This window comes from Mauremys mutica, chromosome 4, assembly GCF_020497125.1.
Source record: "Mauremys mutica isolate MM-2020 ecotype Southern chromosome 4, ASM2049712v1, whole genome shotgun sequence".
NCBI lineage: Eukaryota > Metazoa > Chordata > Testudines > Geoemydidae > Mauremys > Mauremys mutica.
This window is the reverse complement of record NC_059075.1, coordinates 27,853,265-27,879,028: the sequence shown is the minus strand read 5'-3', so window position 1 is coordinate 27,879,028 and position 25,764 is coordinate 27,853,265. Positions and strand designations below refer to the sequence as shown.

The following is a 25,764-nucleotide window of genomic DNA, read 5'->3' as shown; positions in this document are numbered from 1 at the left end:
GTAAGGGTTCAAGATTGGCCAGAATTACTCGAGAGGTGTGGGTATCACACTGCACATACTAGCACTTCACCAGGATATGAGCTGGGTAGGGCTTTACTGCATCCTTTGTACACCTGGGGAGTAGCCTTGCTGCACTGGGAAGCCTTGGCATGGGAAGGATTTAGGGATGACAAGATCCATGTGTGCATAACAAGGAGACTTAATGCCAGGTGTGAGTGTTCAGCATCCCTTAACAGGAATGGGATGTGCTTCTCAGAGGGAGTTATTTGATCAAGAGTTATTTGTGTGGTGATATAATCACAAAACTCATTATTCATTCATTTAACTTTGCATTGTCTAAATAAAGTCTCAGTCTGTACCATCTAATAACAAGGCAGATGAGATGATGTAAAGTGGGAGCCATCTTTATTTATGAACCAAGCAAATGGAGGTAGCGATAAAGGGCTTGATTCAATCCCATTAAGGGCAATAGAAAGACTCAAGATCAGGCCCCAAAAGAAGAACTGCTCCTTAACTTTAATCAAAAGCTGGTGTTTTCTTCTTTTCTTTCAAGCCTAACCCTTTTTGTCTCCTCTACTGTCTCTGCTCTTTGTTGTTTCAGCCTTTTATGTGAGTCCCAAGAGAAATTCCTTCACAGAATGCTGCACAGAATCAGGGCTTAGTCTAACATTAGGCAAATTACCTTACTTTACCCACAATTTTTCACTTGAAGGGACATAGAATCATAGACTATCAGGATTGGAAGGGACCTCAGGAGGTCATCTAGTCCAACCCCCCACTCAAAGCAGGACCAATCCCCAGACAAGTTTTTGCCCCAGATTCCTAAGTGGCCCCCCTCAAGGATTGAACTCACAACCCCATGGATTGGATGAGCTAAATTAAAATTCCAAAATGTGAATTAGGAACCTGTGACACACTGTACCCCACAGTAGCACCCAGTAACCCCCCTATCCATCATTCATATATGGGTGTGTTGTTTCATACAAAGTGTGCCATGTAAGATATCTGCTGCGACCCACTGTTCTGTCAAAATATGTATATCGTTAGTGTGTATGAAATGATGAGATTCTGTTCTATGGTTGTTACTGAAATATGTTGTGAGTTTGGGAGTCGCCCGCTGATAGTTCTCCAGTAACAACAAAGGAGCTGACCAACACCCAGGCCAGCCTTAAACAACCATTAATCAGTAGGGAACTTGTAAACAAGGGATTTACAATTCTGTAAGAGAGTTGTGCAAGCACCACACAGTGTGATTCAGTTACACAAGACCACACTAGGGGGATTGCTCAATTCTGGGACTCCGCAAAGACCACCAGGCTAGTGTTGACTTCCAATGAGATTTAGGCTCCTAAGGGCTAGATCTACCAAGGAGCTTAGGCTCAGGATTGCAGTGCATACCGTTTAGGCATCCCGCTGCCTAGTGGAATCCACAGCACCGAGTTAGGTGCCCAGATTCCCCATGCACAGGGACAGATAGGCACCTAAGAACAGGATTCATAAAAGCCAGCACACACTGAGGGAGAGCTACCTAACACAGCCAATAGGGAATGCTGAGGAGAGGACGTAAGTTCCTAAATTATTAGGTAGTTTCAAACCTGTTCACCCTCATCTACACAGGAGATGGACAGACATCCAGTTCCTATGCTTCTGTGATGGTAGTATAGTCCAAGGGCAATACTCTGAGAGCAGAAGGAATTTAATCCCCTTAAAAAGGAAACTGCTTCTCCTTTTTAAACTTGGGGTATGTCTACACCAGTGTTTCTCAACCTCTTTACCACTGTGGGCCGCATATGCACTTCTCCTCTATGTGTTATGTGGGACGCATCCACACAACATATACACTACCTGTATGGCCCTGAGGATGTCATGTGGGCCTCAGCTGTGTGCTAACTGGGCTGCAAGCAGCCCACGGGTTAAAAACCACTGGTCTACACTATAGCTGCTACAGCAGCTCAGCTACAGCACTGCATCTGTGTCGCTTACAACCGAAGTGTAGCCTATACCAATGGAATGGATTCTTCTGTTGAAGTAGTTAACCCAACTCTCCAAGAGGTGGTAGGTAGGTCAACGCAAGAATTCTTCCATCAACCTAGCCTCATCTCGACTGGGGGTTAGGTCAACCTAGTTACGGTGCTCAGGGTGCAAAAAAAAATAAAAAAATTTATAGGCCTGAACAACGTAGCTAGGTTGATCTAATTTTTAAATGTACATCAGGCCTTGTAGAAGAGCAGCTTCCTTATTAAGGTACTTTACATAGACACTTATCCTAATGCAACCAACTCTTTTCAAGACCCTTAAAAAAATCTCATTTAAAAGTAATTACCTGTGAAACTTCTAATCTAACACTTCTGAGTTTAATGATTGGAAAATATTGTACCTTTCTGAATCCATCGGGTTCTTCCAAAGATCTAGGAGTCTGTTAAAAAAATAAATAAAAAAAATAAACACAAACACAAAATACCATGAACCTGAGATCCCAGTGGAACCTATAACGGAATATTCATTTCACAGGGGGAACATTTCTTTCAAATTTCTGGTCATCTGGATAGGCTGAAACAGCAGGTGACTGGTGTTTAATGAGTTTTTAAATGCACATCAGGAATAAAGCCCAAATGGATTTTGTTTCCTAACAATGTAAGTCAGATGCAGTGTTACCTAAGAAATAGCTTTGATTTTACTGACACCTATTGACTAAATGTATTCTTACACAAGGTACTTGGGCAAAAAATGTACCACACAATAACTCTGATTTTACACTATTTCTGATTAACAGAGACTGCTCTTCATCTCCACTGCAAATCAAAGAATTTGTGTTCTAAATAAATACTTTCAATTTGAAACTCATTGACAGCTTCTTTGAAGACTAGCGGAGAGGGACAAAAATTACAGATTTTCTCCCACACTTTACAACCAAGATGCGCATTCGATGAAGTGGGTTTTAGCCCACAAAAGCCTATACTCAAATGTGTTAGTCTCTAAGGTGCCACAAGTACTCCTCGTTCTTTTTGCTGATACAAACTAACACGGCTACCACTCTGAAATCTAAATATTGAGTCATTTTAGGTGGGTCATTTTTCAGGTGCCCAAGTTACAATACTTTAAAGAGGATTTATTGCCGAAAGTGCCAGGTACCCACAATCTGAAAACCAGGTCTCAAAGTTTGGCACCCAGAATCACTAGTCACTTCGGAAAATAAGGACTTAACTATGCAAATTTATGCTAAAACTAACTGCAAATATCTTTATCATTATTTGCAATACACCTCTACCCTGATATAACACGACCCGATATAACACAAATTCAGATATAACGCGGTAAAGCAGCGCTCCGGGGGGGGGTGAGGCTGTGTGTTCCAGTGGATCCAAGCAAATTCGATATAACGCGGTTTCACCTATAATGCGGTAAGATTTTTTGGCTCCCGAGGACAGCGTTATATCGGGGTAGAGGTGTATTTCTTACTGGATAAACTCCACCTTCTTTACAGTGCTTTCATATACAACTCTCTGATATAAAGCTTTATGTTTACCCAGACCTATACTTTGGTCCTCACATTAAAATCCATTACAATTGTCTATGACATCAGCTCTTTATACCATTCCAAATGCTTAGCCCATGAAGTGAATGTTATAAAGAATCTGTCTCCTTCTGTAGTTTCTTTCTGAAACAATCTGTTCTGTTCTTGACTATACTGATCACAATGGCTCACAGAGCACCACAGAACAGAAGACAATTCTACAAGTAGAGTTCTGTGGACATATAACCTTGTTACAGTAATTGTGCAAAAGAACATTCTGTGGGGGAGAGAAGGAAGCCCCTGATTGGGATTTCCTCAGTACTTGTCTTAGAGGAAGTTCTCTCTCTCACACACACACAATTACTAGTTGGGGATTGGTCCTGCTTTGAGCAGGGGGTTGGACTAGATGACCTCCTGAGGTCCCTTCCAACCCTGGTATTCTATAATACATGGTGTAAGGAACCAGAGACTAGAACCCAGGTCTGTAGAATGTAGAGGAGTTGATATTCCCACTAGGAGGCCATATGGAGACATAGCCAGGGAGCACTGTGGAGAGTAGGTGCCACGGGAAATACAATCTAAGAGACTCGGATTGACAGTACCCTGTAGCCCTCTGTTTGGCCAAGTGCCCCTACTTAATCCCAGTGATTGCCCCAGGAAGTTGTCTGGGCAACTACACAGATTTCAGTCTGCTGCAATGCCAGACTTCGCCTCTACTCCTAATATCTGATCTCTGACTCCAAGTGACTTCAACCTTGATTCTTGCTTCTCAGTTCTAACCTGGTTCTGCCTCTGATCTCCAGTCTCCGACCCTGGCCTGACTGATCCTGACACTTGTTTATGAGACCTAGCCTTGCGATTCCTCCAACTCCAGCCCAGCAACTCCTGTCCCTGGTGGGCAGACCTCATCCCAGCTGAGACCACTAGGTAAGACCATCTATGCCCCAGTCCCTTACATGATATCATGTTAGATGATATCACTATTGGGTCAAATCTGAAGTCTTTACTCAAGCAAAAGTAACGAGCATTGCTTGTGTGGAGACAAAGAGGCCACAGGATTTCTAACTGAATATTGAAAGTGTGTGTATATATTGTGACAAAGTTCCTCCTCTACCTTGGTGGGTCCTGCACTTATTGGCGGATTTTGCTAGCCTCAGAGATCTTCCTGTGTTGGATCAGGAGTTGGGAGGTTTTGGGGGGAACCTGGGCCCGCCCTCTACCCCGGGCTCCAGCCCAGGTCCCTGTGGACTGCAGCTGTCTAGAGTGCCTTCTGGAACAGCTACACGACAGCTACAATTCCCTGGGCTACTTCCCCATGGCCTCCTCCCAACACCTTCTTTGTCCTCACCACAGGACCTTCCTCCTGATGTCTGTTAATGTTTGTACTCCTCAGTCCTCCAGCAGCACATCCTCTCACTCCCAGCTCCTTATGCACACACCAGCTGGAGTGAGAGACTTTGTATACCAGGTGTCCTGATTAGCCTTAATTAATTGTAGTAACTTCCCAATTGGCTACATGTGTCCTAATTAGCCTGCCTGCCTTAATTAGTTCTAGAAAGTTCCTGAGTGTTCTGGAATAGTCCCTGTTATCTTCCCAGGGAAAAGGGACCTGTTTAACCTGGAGCTAATGTATCTACCTTCGACCACTCTCTTGTAGCCATCTGGCCTGACCATGTCACAATTTAAATATATTCAATTGACTTCAATGGGATTACTTATATGCTTAAAGTTAAGCATATGTTTATGTCCTTGCTGGATTGGGACCATATTTGTCAAAAAGCAGTGGTTACTTAAAAGAATCTTGGAAAAGTACTACAGTGTCTTTAATACTAACAACTCTGCTGCCTGTTCACCTACCAACGAGCTGCTGGAGTCTTTGAGTTTAGATTTGTAGAGCATCCATTGATAACGCAGGTCCTCCACATCTTCAGAGGTCCCGTCAACTGTCTGAAGACTACGGAGATCTTCGAAAAGACATTGCCCCTCAGGAACACGAGACTGCAGCTCCTTCAGGGAAAGACAAGCTCATTAGCAACATGGCATTTAAAGGAATCACTGCCTTGCCAACACAAGAGATTTAGTTATTTTAAAGGATATTAGCGTTGTATCCAGTTGGTGGGAACTCTAAATTTATTATGTTTATGCATTTAGTTTTATTTTGCTATCATATATGCATCTAGGGTGGTCTCCAGCTGCAGGATTTCTCTAAATTGAGGATTTTTATTGTTAGGTTTGCTTTAATAGTTGTAACTATTGATGGATTTTATTGTATTGGTTATAAGTATTAAAATGCTAAGGATAAAAAAATAAAAGACAGATTTTTAGCCAGAAATGTTAGAATATCTGTGCCAAACAAAGCTGTTTGTGACATACACAAATGCTGTAGTACGACTCTCCACTTTCCATGGCAGCATAGGGGCTCTTACAGATCTCCCCTCAAGGAGTGGAATATTTGTGGAAAACTCCAGTGCTTCCCAGGACACCCACCTCTCCTGTGAGTTCTATAGCAGGGAGATGTGATATGGCCCTGGATGCTGATTTTAGCTTTTAAATAATTTGGAAAGGCTCCTGGCCACATTTCAGCCTCTGTACTGTGGAGGAGGATGAAAGTCTTGGGAAAGAAGAACATCAAGCTGGAATGGAGGGAAAAGATACCGTAGTTGGGACCCTCCCTCCAGATGATATCACGGTATCCTCTTGCACTGAGGATACCCCTATTATACCCCTATAATCCCAATGATAAGGCACAAACAGATAATAGTAACCAGGGATTCAGCTATTAGAAACATACATGCCGTATATACTCAATCATAAGCCGATTTGTTTATAAGCCGACCCCTCCCCCCAAGATGGATACGTCAAAATGGAAAATTTTTATAACCCATTCATAAGCCAACCCTATAATTCAGGGGTCAGCCAACTTTGGCTCCCAGGCCATCAGGATAAGCCACTGGCAGGCTGAGATGATTTGTTTACCTCCAACATCCGCAGGCACAGAGGTAAACCTAAGTAAACAATGTGTCCCGGCATGCCAGCTGCTTACCTTGATGGGCTGGGACAGCAACTGGTGGGGAAATTTTTTTAGGGGGAGAAGCTGGGAGTCAGGGGAGTAACCCCTGTGACCACCCCCCACATGACCCCCCCACAGTGCTGGGGAGGAGTGGTGGTTGTGGTATATGTAGATACCAAAGAAACCTATCACAGTAGCATTTAACTTCAAAAAGAGGAACTACACAAAAAAAAGGAAGCTAGTTAAATGGAAATTAAAAGGAACATTCACAAGAGTGAAATGCCTGCAAGATGCATGGAAACTATTTTAAAACACCATAATAGAGGCTCAAACTGCATGTAAACCCCAAATAAAAAAAACCAGTAAGAGGTTAGCTGACTGTGAAGAGTTACAAAGGGATCTCACTAGACTGGGCAACAAAATAGAAAGATGAAATTCAGTGCTGACAAGTGCAACGTAATGAACATTGGAAAAAATAATCCCAACTACACATATAAAATGATGGTGTCTAAATTAGTTGCTACCACTCAAGAGAGAGATCCTGGAGTCACTGTAGATAGTTCTCTGAAAACATCCACTCAATGTATAAATGCCACTGTATAAATTCATGGTACGACCACCCCTTGAATACTGCATGCAGTTCTGGTTGCCCCATCTCAGAAAAGGTATTAGAATTGGAACAAAATACAGAGAAGGGCAACAAAAGTGATTAGGGGTATGGAACAAATTCCATATGAGGAGAGATTAAAAAGACTGGGACTGCTCAGCTTAGAAAAGAGATGACTGAGGTGAGGGAGGATATGATAGAGGTCTGTAAAATCACGAATGTGTGGTGAAAGTGAATAGGGAAGTGTTATTTACCCCTTCATATAACACAAGAACTAGGGATCACCCAATTAAATTAATAGACAGCAGGTTTAAAACAAACATAAGGAAGTAGTTCTTCACACAACACACAGTCAACCTGTGGAACTTGCTGCCAGAGGATGTTGTGAAGGTCAAATGTATAACTGGATTCAAAAAAGAATTAGGTAAGTTCATGGAGGACAGGTCCATTAATGCCCATTAGCTAAGATATGCAGGGATGCAATCCCATGCTGCACGTGTCCCTAAACCTCTGATTGCCAGAAGTTGGTACTGGACGACAGGGGATGGATCGCTTGTTAATTGCCCCGTTCTGTTCATTCCCTCTGAACAATCTGGCACTGGCCCCTGTGAGAAGACAGGATACTGGGCTAGATAGATCACTGGTATGACCCAGGATGGCCATTCTTATGTTCATCTCCCAACATAATTCCCTACACTCCGAAAATTAGTGTTTGAAAACCAACCTTCAGCTTGCTGTGTATTGCTTTAACTTCTTCAAAACTGGAGGGTTTCATGACAAGAATCTTGCTCAGTTTGTCATTTTCTACATGTAACCACTGTTCAAAGTCCTTCATGAGTTTAAGGAGGTGACTGTTTTCTTCCTCTATGCTCACATTCACCTGAGTCACAGAACAAAACCCAAAAAGGAATTTATAAAAAAGGAAACACACATTATTATTACTGCCTTCAGTCACCAACAGCCAGTCATGTTCCTGCTGAACTCCCATTGACTCCAGTGGGCCATCACCAGGGTCCAGGTCTGGTCTCTCCTGTCTCATCTCAACTGAAGCCAATTCTACCAAGTGCTGAGTACCTCATGAGAGGTGCTGAGGACCCTCACCTTCCACTGAAGTCTCAAGTCCCACAGGCTCCCAATATAAGGAAGAACTTTAGGTCTGGATTTCCTATGTAGACAAAATCCCCTATGATTTTCATAGGAGTTATGTATGTAGAAGGACAAAATAATTGGAAATGGAGCAGGAGGCACCATCCATCTGTGATTCATGTTATAATTAACTGGTCACAGGAAGGAGATGGAGGGCCAGGTCCTCAGCTGGTGTAAACCATCTGCACTGGAGCTATGCTGATTTACACCATCTGAGAATCTGGCACTGGGTTTGCTCTACTAAAATTTGACAGTGGAATGAGGAATTTAGCAAAACACAGAAGATTCCAGGTGGTTTTTTCCCTAACTCCCTGCCTGGCATAATGGTACTATTTACAAGGGTTTCTACTATAACACATACCGTTTCATATCCAACAGTACATGGGAGTTTGTCTGAGTGACTTCCACTGATTTGTATGGGAGTCATGAAGCTATGCTCCTACATCAGCCTTTGCAAATTGAAGATGTCAGATGTGCTTTCTAATGACCCAGTGAGGCTCAGAGCCTTGATCCCCACCTTTCAGATGTTTGCTGAACTTTGCAAATTGGAGAGTTTTACATATGGTATCAGACAGAGCCAAGGGGAAATGGGCTTTGTAAAGTTATTAAGGAACGCTGATACAGATTACTTCTCTCACCTGGGAGTGCTTGAGAGTTACCTCTGAAGAGCCGAAGGCCAACCCAGTCATCAGTGTCTTACCCATGACGGTTATATTCTTCCCCGTATCAACCACTGTTGTATTTGGCTGAATGCTGCTGAGGAGGCTTGAAAATACAAAATCAGAGAAGTCAATGCAGTGATGCATCTGACAACTGATACATTCATGGAATGGGGGGAAGGGGTGGGGAACCAAACCAACATACCTATGCTTAAAAATATTATTATTTCCTTACTATCTCCTTACTATTAATAAAGTAAGAACAAGTAACAAATCAGCAGGGTCACACAGTATTAGTAGTACTCAGTGCTAGCGCTGACTCGTAGCTCTTTAAGGAAAGTTATCAGAACAACACTCTTCTCTGCACAAGCAACACCACTGATAGGCTTTAATACTTCAGCCGGTCTGTTGATGTCCTTGACATGCTCCCTCCTTGCACCATCGTGATCCCCCTGTCTCTACACTGCTTCAAGCCCCTGGAAAGCAAATGAAAAAGCACGGGACTCAAACTTGGATGCCTCCCACTACTGTCCCATGTAGCAGTTCTGGTGACTCCTCCCTCTACTGGGGTCATGTCTGGCTGATTAGGGCACCAAGAGGCTTTTCTGGTAGCGAGTAATCACTGGAGCATCACCAGTAACCCTAATCATATAAATGTAGCTCCACAGCGTACAAGTTGGTGCAGGTTATTTTTGTGTGAATATGGGTACATGCGCATGCACAGCACTTTGTTAGAAGTACAGCAGGGACCAGCAAATCTGAACAGCACCAGGTACTATAGTGAATGCTGCTATAAATACAATGAGTATAGATAGGTAGGAAAGAATATTAGCTCTGCTTAGAACGTTGCAAAACATTAAGAGCCAACTCCAGAAGTGGCTCCTTGGAAAAGTACAGTTGATGTACTTTCAGAAGAGAAGGATGGTCTTGTGGTTAAGGCACAACAGCAGGAGTCACCTGATCTGGGTTCTATTCCTGTCTACCACAGAGTTCCTGCATGACTATGGGCTAGTCCCTGAAAGGGATACTGTCAACTTGAAATCTAGGCTCTTTGAAAAAGGAAAGTTAAAGGTAGTTTCAGGTTCTGAGCTTGAGTTTCTCTGCCAGATTTTGTGGGTTTTACAATCACATTTTCATATTTAAAAAATATTTTCTCTCCATTACCATAGTGTGGAAATACTACACATGGGAACCAGTGAAATTAACCACAAACAAAGTACTGTCAAAATATATATAGTAAACAACATGAGAAACCTTTCCCTCTATTGTCTGAGTTACAGTTAACACCTAAAATGACTATCAGTACAATATTTTTGGAAAAGAGGGTGATTTTTTTAAAAAAGTTGCTGGCATCCCTTTAGCCCTTCCATTCCTCATTTGCCCCTACCACACAGAGATGGGCCTGAGCTGGATCCAAACTTTCTCAGTTTGGGAGCTCTTGGCTCTTGGGGTTTGGTTCAGGTCCATCTGTAATTTTAGGCTCTGCCTCTTTAAGTATCCTGTCCTGAATCTAAGGATCCATATCAGGAGTGTTTCTTGGTGCACAACTATGTTTTGACAATCTAAAATATTCTAAACAGTTAATATCAAAGTCTGCTGGTATTGCCTATATGTTAAATATAGTGCTGTATTTACGTACATCCAGAAAGCTCACATAATTAACATGGCTAGAATATGTAAGTTATGCCCACTGATGCTGTCATTTTATTTTCAAGGTCTCCAGTTAGCAAACTGCGGATAATGAAATGCTACCAGGGGGTCAGCGTTTGGCTCCCAAACATATCCTTCATTCCCAGGCCTCAGGGACTGGGAGCATGGTGCAGGCAGAGTGCTCTAACTAAGCTGCTTATACAACTCCCATCAGGGGAATACCTGACTGACTCACCAGCTATGATGAATTTAGCCTCACAGCATCCTTGTGAGGTAGGGATTATTATCCCCATTTTACAGTTCGGGAATGAGGCACAGAAATGCTGAGGCTGCGTCTACACTAGAAACTTCAAAGCGCTACAGTGGGAGCGCTCCTGCGGCAGCGCTTTGAACTGTGAGTGTGGTCATGCGTGAGCGCTGGGACACAGCTCTCCCAGCGCTGCTGGTAATCCACCTTCATGAGGGGATTAGCGCCAAGCGCTGGGAGCACAGCTCCCAGCACTTGGAGCCTGTCCACACTAGTGCTTTAAGGCACTCAAACTTGCTGCGCTCAGGGGGGTGATTTTTCACCCCCCTGAGCCAGCAAGTTCGAGCACTATAAAATGTAAGTGTAGACAAGGTCTAAGGCCATGTCTACACTACAGCTGCTACAGCAGCATAGCTATGGCCCTCTCTCTCACAATACACGGCGAAACAATTCCCAGCGTGACCATGGGACGTGTCCTACGAAGTCTCAGTGCTACACAAGTGAGTCCAGTGCAGACACAGAAACTCAAGTGTTATTTTGCAATGCAGCTGCTCTCACTTGAGCTAGGCGAACATGAGAGAAATAACTCAAGTGCAAACCACTAGTTACCTCTGCAGTGAAGACATACCAATAACAGAACAGCTCATTTTAAAAAAAGTGAGGGGGGGTGGGGGAGAGGCTAAAGCAGCTAACAGAAGTTTGGACAAGAGAAGAACATGCAACAGCCTGAAAAATGATGAATGAAAGAAATGCCTCAGAACATCAAGGGAGGGTTGCACTGAGCCCCCTAGTGAGTCAGCAGTAGTTAGAGATTTTAGCAAGCCTTACTCTGGAGCAGTAGCAGGCAGGACTTGAAGATAATTAGTTTATTATTAGAGGCTTCAGAGTAAGCCAAAAGGGTTGATGAGTCTGGGAAGATGATCCAGCCTATGAGAGAAGAAATGTGCTTTAAAACAGGGGAATACAATGGACCGAGGGATGGGATTGCACTGCAGAAGAGGCATGGCAGTTACAGGAGAGCATAGTGGCAGGAACGCTAGTCATTGTTATTGGTGGGTTATTTTATTCATTGAGCAGCCAGCCGGACAAATGCACTAACTGCACTCAAACAGATAACTTCACAGCCCATGGCCTGAAGGGAGCCCACTCTCAGTGTGGACATAACACAAGCAGTGATGGTCGTAAACAAAAATGGAGTAAGGGGAGCGGTAGGGAAAGGGTCACAGATACATCTCGGTGGTTTTGCTAAATGTGGATTTCTTAATATAATTTGTATTAGCTTAATTCTCAGAGGTGCCACAGCAGACGTGGGATCTGAATGAGGAAGTGGTGGTAGCCAGGTTAAAGGGTTGCAGGGAGGAGGGAAGGAGAAGCGTGAAAGAAGGCATGAAGGTAGAAAAAGGAGAAGGAAACAAAGGGGGTGTCAGACAGTAGCACTGGCAGAGCCAAGAGTGTTTGGTGGGAAGGGAGAGACAAGCTTGGAGTTCTAGGTCAGGGCTGAGTGAAAGCCAGAGGGAGCTTGTGACATTACACCCCATATTCTTTATGGAAATATGCTTATGGCATAACAGATATATTTTATGCAAGATGGGTCTTGTAAGGTATCATCAGAAAGGTTATGATTTACTGAATGTGATTATCCAATTTGTATGCATGTATCATTTCTGTATCTAAAGTTAGGAATATTGATTATGTAACAATTACAACTGTGTGTGTATTTAGGGCACACCCACCAGACAACAGGCCATCAGCCTTGATGGGTCATTAAGAAGAAACAATAAGACTTTGAAAACTAATCTCTCTCCTTCCTGAGAGGCTGACACTGCTAGGTCAGTTGCCCTGTCAGCTGGTACCTCTTGGATTTCTAGTAATTTTCCACTAAAAGGAGGAGGAAGTCAAGAGTGGGAAACAAAAGATTCCCGCTGTATGTAAATTTCATTTAAGGCTGGGCAGTAAGGGCAAACAAGACTCTTCTCCACTGCCTTCTGCCCAAGAAGAAAGGCAGCTGAAAGTACCTGAAGAGACAAAGGAACTGAACAGTGGGAAAGGCAAGAGCTGAGTCCAGACTAAGTCAGGAGTCTAGTCTGTAAAGAGAAATAACTGGAACTCTAAGCTACAGAAACTCTGCAACTTGCCTAAAACAACATTTAGGGTGAGAAATTATTTCTTGAAACCAGTCTCTCTAAGATCTTAAGCTTAGTATGTTTTGTTTTATTTGCTTAGTTATCTGCCTTGTTCTGTTTGCTAGCCCTTATAATCACTTAACATCTTCCTTTTATAGTTAATTATCTTATTTTTGTTTATTATTAAACCCAGTTTGCACAATTTCTAACTGGGTGGCGGGGGAGGAGGGGAGAAGTTGTGCATATCTTCCTCCACATTGAGGGAGGGGGCGAATTTATGAGCTTACGTTGTATAGATTACTCTACAGCGCAAGACAATATTATTTTGGGGAGACTTTCCAGAGAGGAGCTGTACTTGAGTGCTGGGCGATTTCCTAGCTGAGTCTTCTCATAGAGAGCTGTTTGCAGCCTCTGTGTGACTTTATAGCTGGTGCGTCCCTACCTATGCGTCTGCGTGTGCTGCTAGAGAGCCTAATTCAGCAAAACAGGGAGAGGGAGCCCAGGCTAGCGGAGCAGGCAGGCTCAGTGAAATCCCATTACATCAGATGGCATCCCAGAAGGGGGGGTCCAACCCATCACAAATCTAATGTGAGGTTAAGTACCATGTGAAAGAGCTTTTTATGCAGAATGGAAAATAAACTAGAAATTGGCATTAATGGATAGAAGCACTTTTGTCTCATTTGAGGGAGCAAATTCCAAAATGAAAATAATTGAGAGTGCTCTTAAAAAAAATAATCATCAGAAGCAGGTGACCAACCTGTTATTTCTTCGTGTATTTCTCAACAAAATCCAGGACACCCACAGAAATCACGAGAGCCGGAGAACTCCTCCCAAGCACGTGGTAATCCAGACAAACCACTTGTAAAAGAATCCAGGAGCTCACAGCAGAGATGGAGAGGAAATGTGTGGTTCTAATTAAGAAGCATTCCTTGACAGGTAACAGCCAAGGCATCTGGTAATGGCAGGGGTAAGAATGTCTTCCAAAGTGACACGTAGCTGCCGGCAAGACCTAATTAAAGAGTGAGCTCTGTGTGTGTGTGTTTGGCTTGGCTTGTTTCTGAATGGCTTTAATTTGAATTGTTTATTCTTGGGAGCCATGCTCTGAAATCTAATGAGGTTTTAACACAAAACTGTGTGAAACTGTCACCCACATTACAGCTGGTTTGCTGTGGCTGCAAGAGGCACAGCTCAGAGTCTCATTATCTCCTACTAATGCTTGCAGGATACATAGGAGGTGGAGACTGTGTCAGTTTGGGGTGGCGGATCATGATAACTAACCTAGACACGTTATCACCGTGCTTGGGTGAGCATCTCAACTCCCCCCGCCTAAGGCCTCTTCTCTGCCATCACTAACAATGTCACCCTCTCAGCCCCTCAGGTCGCTAAGCCCAGAGGCACCTCCGACTCTGCTCTCTCCCTAGCCCCCAACATGCAGGCAATATCCAAGTCTTGCCTCCCCTTCCTCCTCCATAACCTCTCCAAGATCCAGACTTTTCTCTCTGTTCACATCTGCAACATTCTCATCCAAAGCCTTATTTCCTGACTCAAGTACTGCAAAGCTCCCATTGGCTCAGGCCTAAGGGAGATTTGCCAGGTACAGTGTCTGCTCACAGACCGCAATATCCTGGCTGAAGTCTCAGAAGAGGTACTGTGCAGGGCATAGACACAGCTGGCCTGAGTCTCCATCTTCTTACACCAGCGTAAATCAGGAATAATTCCACTGCAGTCAAAAGAGAATCAATCACAGCCCCTAACTTTCAATACTCCTTTAGGCTTAGCATTTGCAGGGCTGGTTATAGAGCAGCAGAGAGAATCCCCCTCAAAGGGACATGGGAAAGACACATATGAACGCTTACCTGATTGTCATTTTTTTGAGTGATCTCAAAGATTCCGTCAGCTGGTTCATTTCAGTATGGACATGTGCTGCTCCCTCTGGGGAAGAACTCTCAATCACCAGCTGGCCATGAGCCCCAACAAGATGCAACTGGATCTCTTTACCTGGGAATTCAGCTAGCAGCCCCTGAAATTCACAGCACTCACAGTCACTTTCAGGTGTCGCTGCTATTGCTGAAGCTTTACCACAATGCATGGTACCTGTGTCAAATGAAGGGCTACGTTCAGCTCAGGATCATGCTCGTTTCTCTTGGCACTACACTAGTTACGGGCCCCCAGCTGCAAGATCTGCTAGGGGTTCCTGGAGGAATCCAGCAAAGCCCAAGAAGTGGGTAGCATGGGATTAGGGAAGGGGTGTAGCTAGTACGTCCCTGCTGCAGGGTAACACTGTGGGGCTTCTCAGGAGCTCCCAATGGAAATTAAAACTGCTGCTTCCCGCTCCAGGGCCAATCAGCCCAGGCTGGCACAGGAAGAGTAAATCACCACTATGAGTGAATCTGACCCCAAAGTACTTCCATGGAGGGAAAACTGAGCAACTGTGGGAACGGAGACATTTTCCCTTTGACACAAATAAATGCAACGTAGGATAAACCAATAGAATAATGCACCATTTAATGCTACACTTCTGTGTGTCTGGAGAAACCATCCTGCCAGGAGGAATTCACTTTCAAGACTGGATTTTCCTTTAATGATGCTGCAGACATTTCAACAGAAGCTTGGTGCTTCTTTCGCCCTGACCACCCCCAGATCATCATGCACTCATCATAGAGCAGTCCAGTTAGGCAGTAGGAATCCTCTGTCCACCCGTTTACACGGCAAATGGAAATGGAGCCCAGGGAAACACACCACTTCTCCTGAACATCTACCTGCCGCATCGATCACAAAAAGCAAACGGATGATGACATCATACGCCAAGATGTGATCCTCACCTCCAGGTCTGCGACTCTGCTCTCCGTGTTCCTTTCCCCACTGGCATCCTGATAGGATTCCAACTTCTGTTCAGTCATTGTGATCCATCGCTGAAGGTCTGATAGTTTGTTATTGAACGCCCAATGCTCCCGAACGTGCTTCTCAGTCCGCGCCAGGATGATCTAAAAATACCAGGAATGACCAAAACACATCAGTGATAGAACACAAAGAGACAGCAGGCTTCACAAGAGAGATTATGGCGACGGGTGCTATAGAAACACAAAGAGATGAAATAAAAATAAGGATGAAAGGCAGGAACTCCTAGCTGTTTAGTACCATGACATGGAATGCACCTCCTAACTGGATATCTACAAGCTCCTGCAGATCTGAGCTTAGCCACATGGTGGGGCATTATGTATTAGAATAGTTTCCTTCTTTACAGATGACTCAAAGTGAAAAATCTTGTATTTTAGTATCTGAACTAAGTACTTCCTCCTCTCCTCTTTGCATGCAAAATCACACAAGATATAATAAAAAGAGATCTGCCATGTGGTACTTTTACCTGGAAAAATACTATTTGTGTGATATATTTGTTTACTATTTGTGATTAAAAACTAGAATTCTCTAGCATATTAGAGTCAAATTTTATTACGGATAATTATTTAGTGACAGCAAACCAAGAGAAGTTTACATGATCTCAGTTTGTTTTGGGAGGGAAGATTTTTATAGCTGTCTTTACAAGCAACAAAGTACTTTAGGTCAGCAGTTCTCAGCTGGGGATCCGCAACCCCCTGGGGACCATGAGCCCTTTCAGGGGGGCCGCGGAGCCCCACGGCTGAAACCTGGTGCCCCAAGCCCCAGTGCTTAAGACGGGAGTGGCGTGGGACTAAAACTGGTGCTCCACCCCTCTACCAGGAGCGGCGCGGGGCTGAAGCCAGCAAACCTCTCCACCCCTCACCAAGCCAGGAGAAGCAGGGGGCTGAAGCCGGGAGCCCCAATGCCCCGCCCTGAAGCTGGGAGCTGCACTGAGAGCCCCCCTGCCCGTACACAGCCCTTAACTACCCCCTGCCCTGCACCCTGAGCTACCCACCTCCCTGCACACAGCCCCTAGCTACCCCCTGCCGGCACCCTGAGCTACCCCTTTGCCCGCATACAGCCCCAGCTACCCCCCTCCCTGCACTGTGAGCTACCCCCCTGCCTGCACACAGCCCCTTGCTACTCCTTCCCTGCACCCTGAGTGGTTTTCCAATGTTTTGAACTGAGTCCCCCTTTGAGTTATATTTTTTAGTTACATCCCTCCACAGCCCAGACAGGCTGGTGGCTTCCTGAGTGAGTCAGTGGGTGGAGGTGGCGCTCCCTCCCTGGACCCTGCTGTGCAGAGCTGGCTCAAGCCCCACCAGCCCCCCCACAAAATAGAAGTAACAGTATCCCTATGCCCAAGGGGTCCCCTCCCTGGCCTGGAGCCCAGCGCTCCCCTCTCCTCCCCCGCTGGGCCCTGGCGTTTTTATAGCATGCTGAGAGGGGCCTCAGCAAGAAAAAGGATGAGAACCCCTGACCTAGGTCAAATCAGCCCTTGAGGTAACTGCTGTGGATTTGGTCCATTAACTTTTAGGTCTTACAAAGCCTGCGATAAACCTTCCAGATGACCCAGTACTAAATGGCCTATGCAGCAAATCCCAAGAACATTGCACGAGCCCAAGCCAAAAAGATCTGGACACTCAGCAATGGATTCAGCCCCACAGAGTAGGGAGCCTCACACTTTCCAAACCAACACGTAGTAGTGTTTATAGGCTCTAAAAGGGAGTCTATCCACTCCTCACGACTTGTCTGAACACAAAAGTTGTATTGTTTAACTATATTGGTGTAGTTAAAGTCATACAACCCTCACTAGTGTGGACACAGTTATATTGGTATAAAGGTGCTTATTCCCATACAGAAAGGGAAATATACTGGTATAAAGGTGCTTTGCATCCACTGTAGGGGTTGGAACTTTTTTAACTATATAGGTAAAAATTCCCTGCTCCCACACCCAAAATATTTATACCAGTTCAACATCTAAGTGTAGCCTCAGTTGGTAGGATGATGGCCACAATGTAGGGTGAGGAAGATTAAAACAGAGAAAACTGGGGAATGTTTAAAGATTTATCAAGGCCATAAGAACTCAGCCCCTGCCTTCCACTAGCGGAAAATGTCAGCGGTTGAAAGCAGACATTATGATAATGTGAAAGGATAATTTTCGCAGTTGTCACTTTAAATTCTTCACTAAATGATGAGTTACCTCCAGAGATCTCTTCAGTGTCTGATAGTCAGATGAAAGCTGGTTCATTTTATGCCTGTGGGTGGGATTAGATTGAACTAGATTCTCCAGCTCTTCCATTTGAACTATAAACTCTGCCAACTCTTCTTGGATCATCTGTAGAGAAAAAGGAATACTGTACATTGGCTACTTCCATACTGAACATGATTTGGCCCTACAAGACAGGTCAGAACGTTGATTCTGCAGTTGGTTCTATTTGACAGCATGAGATGTATTAAAGAAAAATAACTCATTTTAAGCATTTTAGTTTTTGATGCCTAGAACTGAAAATTTACAAAAGAAGCCAGCAGGCATTCTGATACATTAGCAGCTGATTACAAAGAAGCCAAGTGATAGCATGCTTGCTGCTACTAGGCTAATTAAAGCACCACAAATGGTGCAATAGCATCAAAATAGCAGCAATTTAAGGACCTGATTTTGCTGTCACCAAGGCCAGGTCTACACTAAAAAGTTAGGTTGACCCAGCTGTGTTGCTCGTTTCTCTTTGCACTACAGGAAATATCCCAATTCCCAACCCCGATTCTCACCACTGTGAGATCAGAACCAGGCTGTATAAATTTATCATAGAAAAAACATTTTTCTAGAATCAGATAATCTAGATTCAGACTTGTGTGACAAGTCGAGCAAAGAAGGGCTTCTCCTCACCGCCCCCCGGTACTTCTGACATTAATAAATTACACATTTTGCCTAGAAGGAAAATAAATCAGTCAGGCCATCTGCCAACGTGAACGTGATTAACATGCAGGTAGCATAGATAACCATCATTGTAACATACCTGTAGTCTCTGGAGTCGTGTTTCTTTACCTAAAAGGTCAGGTTGTGGTTCATTCTCTAGATCTACTTTGGCTCTGATAGCAGATAACTTCTTCTGCAGAGGCACAAAGCCTGCATCAAAGTCTTTATGTTGAGTTACCAAATTCTAGGCAGAAAGAGCAAAAAGAACACTTGATATAGAATCATAGAAGATTAGGGTTGGAAAGGATCTCAGAAGATCATCTAGTCCAACCCCCTGCTCAAAGCAGGACCAATCCCCAAACAGATTTTTACCCCAGTTCCCTAAATGGCCCTCTCAAGGATTGAACTCACAACCCTGGGTTTAGCAGGCCACTACAATTATATTATTTTGTGAGAGTCTACTTGACACTCTGAGCAAATAAGCAGCTTCCCTGCACAATAATCCATGTTTCTATTAATCTACAAAATGCATCAGACACAGTTGATTAGTATTAGTGAATTATTTATACAAATCTGGATTAATAAAAGATTAATCACAATCTTTGGCATGGATATTAAATAGTAAGCAGGCCTTGGAGTGAATTTAATATTAACTGCTCACCTGCAGTCTGCTTTTCCTTTGCAGCAGACTTTTGTGTAGAATTTCTCTCTCCTTTGCTGTATCGGTTACTTCCACTAGGAGAGACTTCGCTCTCTCCTCACCAAAGATACTGCTTAGCAAATCCTTCTTCAGCTGTAACATCATCAACTGCTCCTTGAATTGGGAGCTCTGAGCCAGGCATGCCTACAGGAGAACAATTCTTCTAGTGAAATCGTAACACCAAGGGCTACATGAGCGGATCAGGTGGCAAATGCACAGAAAAACAGCAAGGCCATGACTGTAGGACAACAGTATCTTGAGCATACCTGCTATACCACAAAGCACCCACAGTGTGCCCAGCCGAGAGCCAACTTGCCAGAACCCTCAGGGCAGCACTCATTTTTTAAAATAAAGGGAGCCAATTGCAGTCACCTTCATCCCTAATTTGGAGATGAGGCCCAACGACTCAGCATGAAGCCTGGCTGCTCACATCAAGGTGAAGCATTGCTTGCCAGGATCTGTCGTCTACACTCTTAAAAGGAGGAAGCTGTGGGCAACACTGCAGGGCTCTGTGGGCCTACTCCAGTCCTGGTATAACGTATGACTCAGGCTGCTATACCACAAACTGCATCAGGAACGAGTCAACTCTGCTCACAATATTTCTTTTATATAAACCGGACTGCTTCTTTTCTCTGGTTTGCTGGCCTGCATGAAGGAAGCCTACTCAGCTACATGGTGCCTGAGATGAAACTGTCTTATCAGAGTTACGGTTCGGTTTGATCCCTGTTTATAAAAGCATTTATTCCAGAGATCCAAGGAGTGAGGGTTTCGCCATCACTACTCATTTCATGGGTGCATGCAGCAATTATGCACCTTCATCTCTAAACTATATTATTAGAAAAGTATTAATGGAGTCCTCAGATTTCCAACCCAGATGGATTTGGGGTTACTGACAAAGGCAATAATAAGGCTCTTATATAACATTCCTTACTCAACTGGCAACTCTAGCTCATTAAATAGAATGCTCCAAATGATGTGATTTTGTTACAATGAGTGAAGATGTAGGCCTGAGTTTCAGCAGTGTGTTATTTCCTACAGGAACTGGAAAACATTCTCAGTTGTTGCCATCAGACAGCTGCATTTGTGCACGTGTCACTACAGCTTGTGCCGTGCGAACAAGATACTGGCTTCCTAACTTAGCTGCAACTCTCTACCTCAATCTGAAGTAAAAAAGCATGTGTCAGGGAGGGCTCAGCAACGTTAGCAGTGGAGTCCAGAAGTCTCTGAGCTGATGGCTTCCACAGCTGGAACTCTCGCAGTGGATTCTGAAAACTCTGCCTGAGCTCAGTTTCAGTCCCAGTGCTCATTTTAAACGTCTTTCCCTTGACCCTGCAAGAATAAGCAGACCATGGAGAGAATGATTAAAGTGAAATCTTTAGCTAAATGTGCAATTCACTGAGGGACAAAATAGCACAATCCTCGTGTGCCTGCTCCACCCAACACAAAGAACCTCGGTTTTCTCCTTGTGTACTCTTGGCTTTGTCCACTCTTTACTAGGCAGCTGCTTCTGCCAGTCAGATATCCAACAAACCCTGCTTAGATCTGGAGGGACACATTCATCTCTGCTCCAACTCCACTGAAATCTGTGGAGATGTACCAGGGATGAAATCTGGCCTGGCAGTTCCAATGCCAAACAATCTCATTGTGTTCTGTTTGTTACCTTCAGTATTATCCACCAAGTAAGATCAAAGGAACAACGTGGCTGGTGGATGGGAGAAACAAGCCATGTACGTACATCTAAGAGGCCTAGCGTTTAGCTGCACCCCCCTTTAGCATTTATACATAAAAAGGTGAAGAGAGAGTTTTGGTCCATTTTTAAAAATTTTTTTAATCTTTACACACACAAAATAAATGTTTGATAACCCAAAATTGCCCAGAATAAAAGGGACACAAATAAATTTTCCTGGTCTTTCATTCTAAATTTCTTAAACTTGAGTGTGTCAAGTAAAATCAGTGGATAAATTAAAACACTCATTAAACTAATATATGGTTTAAATATCCAGGTTCCCAGTATGAAAGCTGGTCCTAAATGCTGTGGGACTGTGAGAGTAACTTATTCAGTTCCCTTCCCAGTGGCAGATCCCCTACCGCTACCTCCTACTTCCCTAAGCTTTCCTGACCTTGGATCCTGAAGTCAGGAGCAGCCTGCAGTATAAAGTTTACGCATAAAAGGAAACATTGTCTTGTTAAGACACAGGAATGAGAATCAAGAGACTAGAATTCAACTCCTAGTTATGCCACAGACTTCCAATGCAATCTTGGCTAATTGCACTTTTCTGCATCTACTTCCCCCTTTGTGAAATGGAGATAATACTAGCTACCTACATGTCACAGGGGTGTTTGCAATGAGCTTAGCTTTGAGGCAGGGCTGCCCAGAGGATTCAGGGGGCCTGGGGCAAAGCAATTTCGGGGGCCCGTTCCATAAAAAAAAGTTGCAATACTAGAGAATACTATATTCTCATGGGGGCCCCTGCGGGGCCCAGGGCAAATTGCCCCTCTTGCCCCGCCCCCGGGCGGCCCTGCCTTGAGGCCCTGAAATCCTCAGACGGAAATCTCTGTTCTTACTTCCCTTGCCATTCACTCTACAGCCTCTGCCAGCAGCAGCCTGTGACTTTGCCACACCTTTCAAAGAAGCAGGAGTTATGGGAAAAGCTGGCAACTCATTGAACAGCCACTGATCTCTGATCAGAGGTAAGTTTAAGTCTCCCATAGTTGTTCTTCAGTGGAAAATAAACCCCAGTTTGTTTCATTTTTTAAATTTGAATTGCTTGCTTTTCTGCATCAATTTTATTCCTCCAATCTTTTTCCATTTGCCAGCACAGGCTGCTCTAGGGATAGGAAAACCAGTTTAGATACAATAAAAATAAACTGACCTTCTTTTTCCCTTCCCAGACTGATCCTTTCTTGAAGTTTGCTAACTGCAGCCTCTGAACTTCCTGATTCCAGACAGCCTGGAAGCGGAAGTGCTAAAGCACAGGGAGAGGCTAGATTTGTAATGTTTCCAGCCCGAAAATGGAAGCAGGAAACAGGAGGTAGGTAGTCAGGAGAAGCTGGAGTAATCCCTGCCAGATAACTGGGAGGGGAATGATTCATCAAAACAAACCTCCCAGAAAAAGGCCATGTGCACTCTGCAGTTATTCAGCCAAACTGTTTACAACAACAGTTCCCAGTCTAATTTTTAGTTGAATATGAAAAGCAATCAAAAAATAAAAATATTGATTCTACAATGCTAAAACAAGCCGTCAAACCAAGTATTTCATCCAGACTATACATAGTGCAGCAAGAGAGGGATCCCAGAGCAGGAGATAAGGAATTTGTGTTCTAAACCATTATGGAGGCTGAGAATACACTGTACACACAGTCAAACCTTCCCACTACATCAGAGAAGCCACAAAGATCAGTTTCCTTTGCTATTTTTTAACACGTAAATGCATGATCTCGCTCCCATTGAGGTCAGAGGCAAAACTCCTACTCACCTCAATGGAAGCAGGCTTGGGCCCTAAGAAAGAGATTTTCTAGCACTCAGTACTAGGGCCAGATTTATGGAAGTATTCAGCCATGCAGCAGCTCCTGTTGCAACACTTCTAGCCAGAATGCCAAATGAGGCCAACGCACAATGGACTGAGCTCCTCTGAAAATCTGGCCATTTATTTTGGTGCCTAAATGGGAGTTCAGTTCTTCTGGGACTTCTCTTGAGTCAATGCTTCTCAGCAAGGTTCCAGGAACTTGTCCCAAGGCAGCAAGGTTAACTGAACTGTGGGATGTGGCTATCACCAGTAAAAAAGAAAAACAAAAGAAAACCCCCAAAATCCTTTGTGACTCTGCCACCTAAGGTCAGTCTAACTTGCACTTTTTGCATGGGCCCCTGTTGATCCTTGGAGCCATTCGGTCCCCAGTGAAGTTTTATGGCAAACTGCTAGCCCACCCCACCCCCATTCCCCACTGATCAATACCTTTGATATTCCCGTATTGCGGTTACAACGCCGTCAGAGAGTGGTTGTACATTCTGTGAAAACCGGAACAATTCCTTAAGCTGAGCCTTCAGTCTGTCAACCTTTGACTCTTCTGCTGCAAGCGCAGCTCTTGTTGCCTTAATCATAAAAATAATGATCAGTTTGCATTATGAGCACAAAACCTGGAACATGAAATGTATAGACGATGCTGAATCTAGAGATGGTCAAACTATTTGCCATAAGACATGTGTGTGTCAAATTGGGCCCTTTTTTCTGTCCTCAAACTGTCCATGAACCGATCAGGATTTTCATAAATGTCCATGTTGTTTGTTATAGTTAAATGACTAATTTTTAAAAACACCTTTGTGCCTATGGGAGTTTTGTAAACTGTTCACAGCAAGTGCTCTGTGAGTATTTTATATGCAGAATTCACTATTTGAACTGTCAAGTATCAGAGGGGTAGCCGTGTTAGTCTGGATCTGTAAAATCTGTATTTGAACGGTATGACTGGTCAACAAAGTAATATGGGCAGGGGTGCTGGAACAATTTTTACAGTGGGGGTGCTGAGAGCCAGTGAATCAAACTGTAAACCACAGCCATCCTTAGCCATACACAAACTACGCAGCTGCATAGGGCACCAGGAAATTTGGGGCACCAAATTTCTTGGTGCCCTACGCAGCTGTATGCTGCTCCAGTGGCCAGCCTGATCGCCTGGCTGGCTGAGCCGGCCAGGAAAGCTCCCCCCGCTCCCACCTCGCGCCCACTCCCACCCCGCGCTGCAGCTCCCATTGGCCTGGAGCAGCGATCCACGGCCAGTGGGAGCCACAATCGGCTGGACCTGCGGACGGGGCAGGTAAACACACTGGCCCGGCCCGCCAGGGGCTTTCCCTACACAAGTGGCAACCCCTGTTTGAGAAACCCTGTGTTAACAGGAAGTTAATGATGTGTGATTTTAAATACTCTATCTACAAAAGACCCTCTTCTTATGCCATCTCATGTTTAGAGAAGTTTGATTTTTTTAACATGGGAGTTCTACAACCTGAAACCTGAAATTATAAGTGTGCGTGCACACGCCCACCAGTACGCACTTTATTTTAATGGGACTACTTGCAGAGAAAGACACAACCCCATATAAGCAGGAACAAACAACATTATTTGCTGTACCTAAGGAGAAGCTGAGAACAGATAGTGTGAGGCAGAGACTATAAAATTGTTGGTTCTTTTCTCCCTATTCACATTTTTCCTTATTCGATTCCACATACATTCTTATACCGTCCTCAGCCCCATAGTATCTGAGCACTTTCCTGTAGTGACAGGACATTGTGACAGGACTAGTATCTGTATGATCAAGGGTTGTCATGTACCTTCAGTTTTGTCAATGTGTTTACCACACTTCTCACTTGTTGTTTTTAGGCATACAAAATACAACAACTTACGATGTATTTTCTCCACAGAGCTACTAAGTCCTCTTCACTCTTCGGCTTCTCCCCCGACTCCAGGTCATCTTCTAGTCTCTGTAGCATCTTTCTGAATTCCCGGACCTCTGCTTCCAACTGTCTGGCTTGGGACTGATAGGCACTTTCTGACTTAAGGATCTTATGCATTCTCTCCTCTTCCTCACCACATATTAGTTTCAACTTCTCCAGGGCTTTCCTCAGCTCCTCCAATTCATCCTTCATCTTCCCAGCTCCCAGGGGTGAGGTGTTCTGGATCACCCCTGTAGACTCAACTTCCAGGCATTTCAATTTCTTTTCACCACGCTTAACATCTTTGGCAATGTTCTGAAGAAAGAAGGGAATCAGAAAGGGTTAAGTGGAAAGAACGGTGGGGCGGGGCGGGGTGGGGTGGAGGTGGTGGGGAAATGACACCTGATAATATTTACTTTTATCTGTGTATTTATTTTCTTCTCCAATTGTTGTTTCAAGACATGTCACTTATGAAGTGGCCAACTGCCAGATTTGATATACTTATTTTAAATGTGTAGCCTTATGATTTAGATAATATAACAGCAGGAGCATGGCTTCCCAAGAACTAGAGGAATCTTTTAAAACTGTTGGGCCTGATTTTCAAAAGTGCTCAGCATCCACAGTGCCAGTGGAAGTCAACAGGAGCCACATGTATCTGGCAGCACGGATACTCAGGCCACAGAGGTGTCTAAAGTTTAGTAGCCCAAACTAAAGGCACTCAAAATTGGAGACCACTTGTGAAAAATGGTGCTGTTAACAGCGTCACCAACCCCAAGCGTTCAAAAATCATGAGTCAGGCCCACTCGAAATCATGAGATTGGCTTAAATCATTAGATTTTAAAAAATAATAAAGGTCAGGGCTGTTTTTATTTGCCTTCTGGCCTTTGAGCCTCTG

At 44.1% G+C, this 25,764-nt stretch overlaps 1 protein-coding gene across 5 annotated transcripts in view; it reads right to left on the bottom strand.

Moving 5' to 3' along the window:
* The window catches only part of SYNE3 (spectrin repeat containing nuclear envelope family member 3), a 92,735-nt gene that overhangs the window by 25,184 nt on the left and 41,787 nt on the right, over window positions 1-25,764 (bottom strand). For all 5 annotated transcript variants that reach the window (XM_045013655.1, XR_006578858.1, XR_006578860.1 and 2 more), the window contains 12 exons: window positions 24,840-25,184; window positions 23,404-23,540; window positions 20,605-20,779; window positions 19,412-19,594; window positions 18,851-18,994; window positions 18,037-18,171; window positions 15,779-15,940; window positions 14,813-14,976; window positions 8,916-9,042; window positions 7,856-8,011; window positions 5,372-5,521; window positions 2,378-2,416 (listed from right to left, as the gene is read on the bottom strand). In XM_045013655.1, the coding sequence (XP_044869590.1) occupies window positions 2,378-2,416; window positions 5,372-5,521; window positions 7,856-8,011; window positions 8,916-9,042; window positions 14,813-14,976; window positions 15,779-15,940; window positions 18,037-18,171; window positions 18,851-18,994; window positions 19,412-19,594; window positions 20,605-20,779; window positions 23,404-23,540; window positions 24,840-25,184 (1,917 nt within the window). The remainder of the gene's footprint in view (window positions 1-2,377; window positions 2,417-5,371; window positions 5,522-7,855; window positions 8,012-8,915; window positions 9,043-14,812; window positions 14,977-15,778; window positions 15,941-18,036; window positions 18,172-18,850; window positions 18,995-19,411; window positions 19,595-20,604; window positions 20,780-23,403; window positions 23,541-24,839; window positions 25,185-25,764) is intronic.